General features: G+C 42.8%; 2 protein-coding genes across 4 annotated transcripts; one reads left to right on the plus strand and one right to left on the minus strand.

Annotated features, from left to right (window-relative positions):
• Positions 1–45: 45 nt before the first annotated feature.
• Positions 46–5,858, minus strand: glb1 (galactosidase, beta 1). 3 transcript variants are annotated; one of them, XM_057035150.1, is made up of 18 exons: positions 5,659–5,844; positions 5,338–5,473; positions 4,567–4,577; positions 4,294–4,463; positions 3,967–4,117; positions 3,376–3,436; positions 3,204–3,298; positions 2,945–3,125; positions 2,754–2,812; positions 2,556–2,677; positions 2,058–2,098; positions 1,863–1,975; positions 1,682–1,756; positions 1,505–1,594; positions 1,278–1,391; positions 1,013–1,144; positions 665–898; positions 46–577 (listed from the first exon to the last, which is right to left on the minus strand). In XM_057035150.1, exons 2-18 carry the CDS (start codon positions 5,417–5,419, stop codon positions 329–331), a joined length of 1,980 nt encoding a protein of 659 aa, XP_056891130.1. In that variant the 5' UTR covers positions 5,420–5,473; positions 5,659–5,844; the 3' UTR covers positions 46–328. The 3 variants fall into 3 exon arrangements, with proteins under 3 accessions (XP_056891130.1, XP_056891132.1, XP_056891131.1); XM_057035152.1 differs by having other exon boundaries at positions 5,338–5,384; positions 5,659–5,795; XM_057035151.1 differs by lacking the exons at positions 4,567–4,577; positions 5,338–5,473 and having other exon boundaries at positions 5,659–5,858.
• A 290-nt stretch (positions 5,859–6,148) lies between these two features.
• Positions 6,149–7,991, plus strand: ccdc86 (coiled-coil domain containing 86). The gene is made up of 4 exons (XM_057035159.1): positions 6,149–6,727; positions 7,160–7,289; positions 7,370–7,444; positions 7,704–7,991. The coding sequence occupies exons 1-4, from the start codon at positions 6,255–6,257 to the stop codon at positions 7,830–7,832; spliced, it is 807 nt and encodes a 268-aa protein (XP_056891139.1). The 5' UTR covers positions 6,149–6,254; the 3' UTR covers positions 7,833–7,991.
• Positions 7,992–10,286: the final 2,295 nt, after the last annotated feature.

Raw genomic sequence — 10,286 nt, forward strand, 5'->3', positions numbered from 1 at the left:
ATCATATCACGTAATCATATAATAAATAATTGAGTGGAGCCTAGGTGTAGTTTCTTCCTGGGTTTTTCCAAGTTGAATTAATTTGACAAGTGATCATCCTTTCCATTAATACTATTGGTAGTAGGTTGTGAGGGATCCTTAATGGGTCTTGTCACAGGAATCTCCGCAGCCTTGAATATCAGACTGAATTACAATATTGAATTACAAAACTTAAAATTATATTTAAAAAGAGAGAGACGGGTATCAAGTACACACAACCAGTGCTGGTGTGGATGGGAATATCGACAAGAGCTGCAAACAGTTTTTTTGCAGCAGTGCGTTCCAGCATTCACAACAGATCCTCTTTATGGAAGAGTCTCCGGGCCTGTTTGTAATCCAACTGGAGCGTTGCGTTCAGCAAGGGGGAAGCTGTGAACTCCACATAGCATGAGCTGCAGGGAGCCCCCTCCAGCTCCAGAACAGTCACATTGTTGGGCCCAGCTGTGCTGAGGATGTTTGCGGGGACAAAAAGTGTCACCTGAGGGCCTCGGGCCGGCCAGTAACGACCCACATTGAAACCATTGATCCAAACTTGTCCCTGGAAAAAGAAACATACAGATTTGCAACATTTCTTAAATGTTACCACATTAAATGCACTTCTGAATGTCTTATATGGGCAACGTGCCTTCCTCCATTTGGGTAGTTTAACGTAGGTGTCCTGAGGGAGATCTGGGATGCCATCAGGAATGACGAAGCTTCCCTGGTAGAAGGTGGGTAGAGAGATATCAGCAGGCTGGGGGGCTTGTGGAGCTTTTGTCCCATCCAACAGGCCCTGACTGACCACCTCATCGATACTGAGACTGAACATGGTCCAGCCTGAGAGAGTGTCGTTCCCCAGTGTCAGGTTGGTCACCAGCCCCTGTGCAGCAGATTGTATCCGTGAGTGATACAGGATTAAAAATAATTAAAAAAAAAAAAAATAGGCCGGAACTCTGTAAACACGCTTCATTTTAAAACTAAATCTAACTTTAACCTTAAAGTCATTGATGTCTTTTCCATAATTGATTCGACCCATATTCTCCACCAGTATGTCCAGCTGGCTGCCAACTTTTCCAGTTACATTGATGGTTATTCCATTGTTCCTTTCAAGAATTCCAACAGTCACCTATAGAGGGAAAAAAATCAGGGGGCTAATTTAGCTTTGATATTAGATAAAAATGGAAAATGTCTCTTCCACGCACATATCATTTAGAACCCATCATGTGTCGGGGCGAACCACCGTCAATGATCGGACTCACCCCGTCCACGGACACATAGGCTCGATCGTGCACGCCATTCAGGGGGGACGACAGTGGCGTCGGTCTGCTGCAGTCAGCAGGCAGAGAAGTTCTGTAGAGAACGTAACCAAACACCTGCAGAACCACCGGGTTGTAAAAAAAGATCAGCTGTAAAACTTGGTGAAAGGCAGAAAGTAATATTGCAGATGTTTATTTTTCCAATAGATGATAAAAATATTGATTGACACCTGGTTGAGTTCAAGGAAAGTCTTTGGATATGTGCTTTTCACAGGGCCGGAGAAGGCGAGGATATCTAAAGCCTCAAATATCGTCTGAAGCTGCAGTGACAAAGGGCGGCTTTTATGAAACAATGCATTTTAAAATAGCAAAATCCCGATAAATTGATTTAAAGCACCAAAACAAACCTTCTTCATCGCGACACGCCCATATGCATACTTTGGCGTTGTGGGTAGGATCGGGCCTTTGGGGATCTTACGGTACTTTAGGGAAAAAGAAAACAGGAAAAGAAAATTGCATTTCCAGCTCAACAGTAAGCGTATAAAAATAATAATATTAAAGCCTTTTTTTCTGCCAGGCTAATCTTACCATTCTGATAACATTTCGGATGGCAAAGTATTTGTCTGTGAGGTCTCCTGCTTCTGTGAGCGGGGCGTCATAGTCGTAACTGGTGGGCTGCGGGCTGTAAGGTGCGTTGGCACCTGAGGTATCCGAGAAAATAGGAGAAATAACGAACTGATTTTCCAGAGTAATGATATCTCATACTAGTCGAGGAGTACTCACCATTCCAGTAACCAAAGTTGGTTCCTCCTATGAACATGTACCTGCGAGAAGTCACATGACACTGAATGGCGGCAAAAGTAAAGCAGTTTTGCCAAGCAAAAAGGGTTCAAAACAGGTCAGTACATCTTGAATTAAGATTACATCTTCCACCCAGCAACGTTAGATTATTTGTGTTTCGTAGTGTTTCACCCTTTTTGAACGGTTGTCATTGCGTCACAATACCACTAGATGTCGCTGTTTCTATTGAAAACACAAAATTTAACCACAATATTTATGCACAGGAAGTTGTTGACACATTTACGCATCTTCGACGCTTGAAATCATATGCTGATACCAATTAGTATTAATATTGGGTAAAAAGAGGCTATGGCTTCATAATGGGTAGTGCAACATTGCTATAAACTGTATTTGATGCTATTGTTGGATCAGAAATGGGTTTAGTTCTTCCCCGTATTCTCTCTCTCACTTATCAAACAATTTCTGATGGCTTTAACTCACATGTTGACATTTGCTCCCACAGCCAGCATCTCGTTAAGCGACTTTGTCACGGCGATAGATGGCACAACAGAGTGAGGTGACCCCCAGTGGTCCAGCCAGCCTGTGTAAAACTCAGAGTTCACCTGTGAATATGACACAAGCAACTCAGATCAAAATAATATATAAAAAGGGGTCAAATGTACCAATCTGGGCACCTACCAAAGGCCCCCGAGGTTCAGCGTGTCTCTGGGCTTCGAAGGCGGCCGTCACATTCGACCCTAAAAGAGTCAAAAAAGGAAAATCAGACATTTCTTCGGATTCCTGGAGTAAAGAATCAAAAGACCATAAACCGAGACCACCATATATAGATTTCTACACTGAGACACAGCATGTTGCTAGGCAACACTCACCTGGCCCAAAGTCAACAGTGGCGTAGAGTCCCTGCATCGCGCCACACTTGAGGTAGCCAGTTCCGGCTCCATCGGTGGTGAACAGCACCACCTCGTTACCAAGGTGAGAACGGAACAGCTTGGCCAGGTGACGCAGGTAGTTGTAGTCACACGCGAAGTAACTCCCATATTCGTTCTCCACCTACGAGCCAGGAAGAGCAGGAAAAGCGAGTTATTTCCAGGTGTTGTAACGCCGCAGGAAGAGGAATTCCAGAGTCACCTGCACAGTGATGATGGGACCACCGTTTTGGTACAGGTAAGGTTTGATCATGGGCAGTATTTTGCCCATCCACTTGTCCACTGCTGCGATGTAATCTGAAAGCGAAACCACACGTGACAGTCATGCTGCCTCAGTTAAACTGACCATCCCGTACTTCCTCTTTGAGTCCGACCTGGATCAGAAGACCGCAGGACGATGTCTTTCTTCTGGAGAAGCCAGGCCGGCAGCCCACCCTGTTGACACCATCAACAAGAACAGAGGGTATTGAATTTAACTTAAATGACACCTTAGAATCAACCAATGAGCAAACCTGTTTGGATTAGCGAGCACCCCCTGGGACGAGAGTGTCTGACACATTTAGCAGCTCGCAACAACTTTTAGCATCTTTTATCACGACAGCAACAGTGGGTCCGACCGCGGGACCACCAGAAACCAGCCCGATTTAGGTAAATTATCCTTAAAATTGAGGTGTGGTATGAACACAGGATTACCAGGGTTTGATCTGATAATTGTTTAACAAGTTAAATAAATTCCTGGTAATTTATTACCAGGAATAATTTAGCAATTCCACGTGACAGCGACATGTAAATCTGGGAGGAACCTCTGCCTTTCCGAGGAGTTTCAAAGTCATGTCCATTATCCAAGTGCGTTAAAGGGGTGGATAAAAATGGAAAAGGAACAGTTACAAGCATCACGTGGTAGGAAAATGAGAAGTAAAACTGAAGAGGGAAGCAGCAGCATGAGCAGGGCCAGCGGTACTCACCATGTCCCACTCTGCACAGATGTACGGCCCAGGACGAAGGATGGCCAATAAACCAATGTCGTTGGTCAGCTGGAGGAAATACTGTATGTCCCTGTCCCCACTGAAGTTATACAGGCCTGGAGACTCTTCGTGGTAGTTCCAGGGGATGTACCTTCAGAGTACAACCAGTATCAGACTAATGAATGCAAGTTTGATTATACCTCTGTTGATCTGTAAAAGAAAAAAATTCTCCAAAAATTCACAGCAACAATCTTCAAATGTTTCATTTTCTGTGATGGAAGACATCAGACTGCAGACAAAACTATGAAGGGAACGACGTGAACTTACAACTGGACGGCATTCAGTCCCGCCATGTACATCTTCATGAGCCGATCCTTCCAGTAAACTCGGGGGATCCGGCTGTAATGGATGCTTCCTGAGATGTAACGAAACCTTTCCCCATCTTTCCGAAAGCAGTCGTTCTCGTAATCCACGCTGAATGAGCGGGAGGCTGCGAGCTGGAGGGCACAAAGGCATAATTGGCAGCTGAAATTCCCAGTTCATCCCCTCCCGAGCAGTGCAGTTTGGTTTTAATGGTTCAGGTGTGACATGTCAGCTGACCTGAGCATGTTGTGTCAGATAGAGGTAAGATCTTAAGCCCGAGTCCGAGCCCGACCCAACCCGAAATTCGGGTCGGGCTTAAAATGCGTAAAATGTCAATCATTACGTTCGGGTCGGGTCGGGCCGGGCTTCTCTCTCGCTGACTTTTTTTTAATAAATATTTGTTTATAAAAATATACACTAAAACGATGTGTGGATACTAAACTAAGGAATACTTATTATAAATAAATAATTTGGATAAAACAGAGAAGGCGCTGTATGCTAATTGCTATTTAACTACTAAACAGAGCCAGACCATGCCGTGCGCACGTGAACGCCGCGGTCCCGCCCTCTTTTTAATTTTCCATCCATCCATCTGAGGGTTTATTTATTTCCCTTATTTCACAGGAATAACACGCACTTTACACCGAGGTGACCGCTCTGGACCACCTACCTCAGCGGGTCTGACTTCTCAAACAGCAGCTGGTCCAGAAACATGTATGAATGGATTCATCCGTGCGCGCAGATTTTTCAAGTCTGTTTGTTTCCGCCTTTAGTAACGAAGACTATAGTGAACCTGCTACGCCCTGGAGGCTTTACCCCAGATGCCGTTCCTCGCGATCTACAATTCCTCCTCCTGAATCCTCACAAATAAAATATAAAATTTCGGGTTTGTTTCGGGCTCAGGCCAGCAAATCAAGTTAATTGATCGGGCTCGGGCCGGGTCGGGCTTTAATACCCGCGGGCCTGGGTCGGGTCGGGCTGGATTTTTTAGGCCCGATCTTACCTCTAGTGTCAGAGGAATATTGGTTGTTTGATCGGGTTTGATCTTGGATTTTCTGAATTTGTGAAATAAAGCAGCGGTTGGGGACATCCATGTTTTGAAGCAGAGTTTGGAAAAACCGGTCTACCTGGAATCCCAACTAAACTTTTAATGAAAATAAAAGAAATACAAACTCATTCGGAACGCAAATGTAATCAAAAGCTCAGACATTAAGTAATCAGAAATTGACACACAGGCGTACAATGGGCCAACGAACGCTAAAGAAAACACTCAAAATCTTATCAGAGATCTGGGACTCTTGATTGTCAGTACTAGTCTGATGTACTTACAGAACGTCCAAACAGCAGCAACACCAACGCAAATCTAAGCGGGCCCATCATGAGACGTCAGGGCCGATGTTGTTTCAGTCGGGGAGTGGAACTAATGAACTTTTCACACAGGTTTCTTCTTAACCTTTCCCAGCCACATTACTCGCGTCCCTGGGTGTTGTGATAGCTTGACCAGCATGAGTTACGGAAGGGACAGTCACGTGATGCTCTATGGAGTCATGTGAGAACTTGATTTCTTCACAAGATGGGCGTGTTGCATTTTTATATATATTTTGTAGATTTTTTTAAATATTTTACTTCATCCATATATCTGTTTCTTCCTTTCAAATATTATCTCATTACAATATCAACACAATAATTTGAAGTATAATGAAATTAAATGGGAGCGGGACTTACTTGCAGTACATACCTCCTGCCGATAGGCGGTGATCGCGTGCGCGCTGTTGTTTACTTTTAAGCGGAAATCCATCTTTCTTTGCTCCGGCGTTGGCCACACGCTGTTGTTTACTTTTATGCGGAAATCCATCTTTCTTTGCTCCGGCGTTGGCCACACGTGTTTATCTAGAGTAATGTGGCACAGTAAAATACAGTAAAAGATGTCGAAAAGGCAGAAAGTTTTGTCAGAAGTAGATGGTTCGGAAATGGAAGTTCAGACCACTAGAGTGACCCGCAGCGGCCGCATATCGCGTCCCCCACCTGAGAGGGGGAACACCGAGACCCCGAAGAGAACCACGCGGAGAACGAGGAAATCTGTCGTCCAGGAGCTAACAGCGGCGGACGAGAAAAATGGGGAGCAGACCCCCGAGGGTTTACTGGACAGGGAGGCGGAAGTGTCAGCCCACCCGGGGCCGTTTGCCGTGTCGGAGGCTGCAGCAGAAAGCACGACGGACCGTAACGGGAACGGGGCGATGGATCTGCCGGGAACCACAACGACAGAAACGGCTCCCAGCAGTGTCGAGTCTGTCCCAAAGAAAAAGTCTCTGTTGGCTCCAAGTAGAACGCAGAAAACGGTCATTCCGCTGGGAAAACCAAAATCGGGGAGAGTTTGGAAAGACCGTAATAAGAAGAGGTCAGGAGGTCACCCGTTTGTGTTCCTAAAACCGGAGCATTTAAGATTAAAATCTTAGTCTGTTTTTCACTTAGATTACGAACACTTGCACTCAGTTTATGGAACTGCTTCACTTTCTATATCTAGCTTATTAAATTAAACATGTTTAAATATGTGGCAAGGCATCAGAGGCATACTCAGCCTGGACAGGTACACAGCAATGTAAACATGACATTCACAGCACGTTTATGTTGTATTGAACACCCTAAAAGCCAAAGCAAACCTGCAAATTAATTAAGGACTAATGCAAATTCTAAAATGAAACAATAGTCTGCGTTTGCTGTTAAACACCTCACACAAAAGTCAGACACATGGAGGGAAAGTTACATACAGAAGGCCGGATCTATGTGGCGTGTATGTAATGTATCATTTATCATCTGTTTACTTTTTAAGGTTCTCTTCAGTGGTGAGAGACAAACAGCTGTGCACATCATGGGAAAAGAAGATGCAGGCCAAGCAGGAGAAGTTGCTGGTCAAACAGTATTCCTTGCAACTTAAAGAGGAAAAAGCCAAGCAGAAAGAGGTGGGCTGGTGCTGTTATCCTGCTGTATATGCAGCTCTATACATTTCTGATCCTCCTTTAATCTTTGTCTGGTCTTATAGGACAAGAGGAAAAGGAGAGAAGAAAACCTGAAGCGTAGAGCAGAGAATGAACGCAAAGCTGAGATTGTGCAAGTGGTACGTAAACGCCTCTAAATGGCTCAGCCTACACTGAACACCACCTGAATTGATACATCCTTATGCATATAGTAACTCAAACTAAGGACGGATGTATATTTGCTCCCCTGTTACTATATTGAATCATCAAAGTCAAATTTTAATGTAGGCTTTGCTCCAAAAGGTGGTTCTGGGATCTATTCTGGGAAATATGTATAAAGTAGACATAAGTTTATGTCCCAAGCATGTTTTATGTGAGCCCTGTCCATATGTTTCACAGATCAAGAACACGGCAAAGATCAAAAGGATGAAGAAGAAACACCTGAGGAAAATCGAGAAGAGAGACACGCTGGCTCTGATGCAGAACTCAACGACGCAGAATGCAAAACCCAAAGCCCGAAAAAAGTAACAAGGTTGGGCAGGATTTCAACCAAACAGGGATGATAAATGCATCCTTTTGCCCTCCTGTTTGACAGCTGATGAGTGAAAGCCAAAACTGTATCAACCCAGGAAATAATCACAGTTTTTGGATGCAAATAAATGTTAACAAGGTATTGAAGTACAGAAATCTGGATGTTTGGCTCATTTTTCACTGAAATAAGCATAAGTAAACACCAAAATAGGTTCAATCCATCATTGCATTGAAGGAATATTGGACACATTAATGTGTGTCCCTACAGGGGAGATGATTAAAACAATGAGTGACCAAGGCCACGAGACATTAACGCAGAGACACATCCTGGTCCTGGTTACAGTAGATCACTGCTGATGTGAATTTCCCATCGAAGAAAGAACTAACTAAAAACAGCAAGAGGCACACCTGCCTATACAGTATATTGGCAGAATTGGGTCACCTAACCTGTCACATGTACTTATTTAAACAACCAAATGTGTACATAAAACCAGTGGACTGAGAGGTTACAGAGAATACATTTACAAAGAAACACGTGGCTGAACATCAGATGAAAACACTTGTATAACTTGGGAATGGCAATATTTCCTGTTATTTGGAGGCTTCAAACATTCCCTCATCAATCCCGCATTAATCTAAACTCAATTTGCAGTTTTCAATCAAATCCTGGACAATGATAGTGATTATTTAGCGAGAACTGTATGATTTTAATATTACAAAGCGATAATAAAATCAAGTTCTCACCTCCAACAGAAAGTTTCATCCGCTTATATTCGAGACAAGCATTTCACAGATGATCCACTAGAGGGCGTCAAGGATAACGTTTCTATCACAAGATTCAGGAAAATTAATTGTAATGTTTATTAATTTACACACACACATATATACATACATATATACACACACATATATACACACACACACATATACCGGTATATACACACACACAAACACACACACACACTATATATATACATTTAAAATATATATAGCATTTTTTTTACTTTGGTCGACCTATAGGGTGACTTTATTTTAAATCATAATAAATTTAAACAAGTGTGTGTGGTCTTTATTTGCAGCTTGGTGACAACATGAACTTGGAACTTCAAAGTCTTTTTCTTCTTGACACTGTTGCCGACAAGTGACTTAGTGACGCACAGATTGACAGAATGTTCATCATAAGCACTCCAGGACATTGCCTGCAGGTTAATGATGGCTTGGAGGTGAGATGTGAAAGCATGAGAATAAAAAAACAGATGTAGGAATTCCACCACCACCGCCATCATAATCAAATACAGAAAAACACGTGACACAAAAAATTCAATAGCGTTTGTCACTGAACAGTGAATCAAAATGCTGTTAGAAGGGGCCCAATCTTGATATGTGGGAACACCTTTGTGGTTACACACTGAACACAAGAAATACCTGTTTTATACACACACACACACACACACACACACACACACACATATCTATACATTATACATATACACATGTGTGTATTTTTCTGGATTAAATTACAAATAATCCCCGTGTTGATTTCATGATTTTTTCTTGGTTTGTGCAGGAATTACTTTGACTTTTCGGGGAACATATGTTGTATTTTTTTCCTAAAAAAGGGAACAGCCCGGAATGGTTCATTTGTCTGTTGTGATGTGATGCGATGAGCGTGTTTGGCCATATTTGCCATGTATACTGAAACCTAAATGTCCCCACAAATAAATCTGTCATTTCATTTCCCAGCTTTCTAAAAAAACCCAAAAAACCCAAAAACTAATGGACAAACGGTCAAAACCAATAACATTCTCGACTGGGAAAAAACACAAAGTCAGTGGTGGAATTTTAACAGGAAATCAAAACAGGTGGGGGCCAATCTGGTGTAATATGGTGAAATATTAGGAAAATTAGTTGTGTTTATACTGTTTTTATACTAAAACAAAGAGTTTTGCTGCCAAAACCTGCAAATTCAAAGATTACAGGAGAATATTTCGAGTTTGAAATATTTAATGTAATTAGTTTGCATTTAAACATGCCATTCTATAGCCTACATAGCAACCATTCCAGCAACGCTGTAACACACAACTCAGGGTGTTTTCTTCATGTTTTGACTGTTTTATTGTCTAAAATAACACTGACGTTTGGTCAACATCAACGGAGGCAGAGTTTTAATAACATGGACCAGAAACAGAATATGAGAGCTCATTATGGAAATGTTCACAACTCAATCAATGAATTGATCTGACGCACACAGGGGACGTCCACCCTAAAAGCAGGTAAACAGTGCACACAAAGACACCCTGCATTCTTCTCACCTTTCCTCCATTTCTACTGATCTCACATGACACGTCCATTGCCAAAGTGGCCCGCGCGCACATCATTCACAACAGTCAGGCACAATGACGTCTTTGTGTCCCACAGGGGACGACGTTCGGAGCTGTTTGCCCAGTAAAT

This window comes from Takifugu flavidus, chromosome 6, assembly GCF_003711565.1.
Source record: "Takifugu flavidus isolate HTHZ2018 chromosome 6, ASM371156v2, whole genome shotgun sequence".
Lineage (NCBI taxonomy): Eukaryota > Metazoa > Chordata > Actinopteri > Tetraodontiformes > Tetraodontidae > Takifugu > Takifugu flavidus.

Excerpts from the sequence above, each read along its gene's own strand:
- ccdc86 (XM_057035159.1), top strand. The coding sequence starts at position 6,255 with ATGTCGAAAAGGCAGAAAGTTTTGTCAGAAGTAGATGGTTCGGAAATG. Across the intron at positions 7,290-7,369 it reads AAAAAGCCAAGCAGAAAGAG|GACAAGAGGAAAAGGAGAGA; the intron begins GTGGGCTGGTGC and ends CTGGTCTTATAG. Across the intron at positions 7,445-7,703 it reads AAGCTGAGATTGTGCAAGTG|ATCAAGAACACGGCAAAGAT; the intron begins GTACGTAAACGC and ends TATGTTTCACAG.
- glb1 (XM_057035150.1), bottom strand. The coding sequence starts at position 5,419 with ATGTCCCCAACCGCTGCTTTATTTCACAAATTCAGAAAATCCAAGATC. Across the intron at positions 1,757-1,862 it reads TCCGAAATGTTATCAGAATG|TACCGTAAGATCCCCAAAGG; the intron begins GTAAGATTAGCC and ends TTTTCCCTAAAG. Across the intron at positions 578-664 it reads AACTACCCAAATGGAGGAAG|GGACAAGTTTGGATCAATGG; the intron begins GCACGTTGCCCA and ends TTCTTTTTCCAG.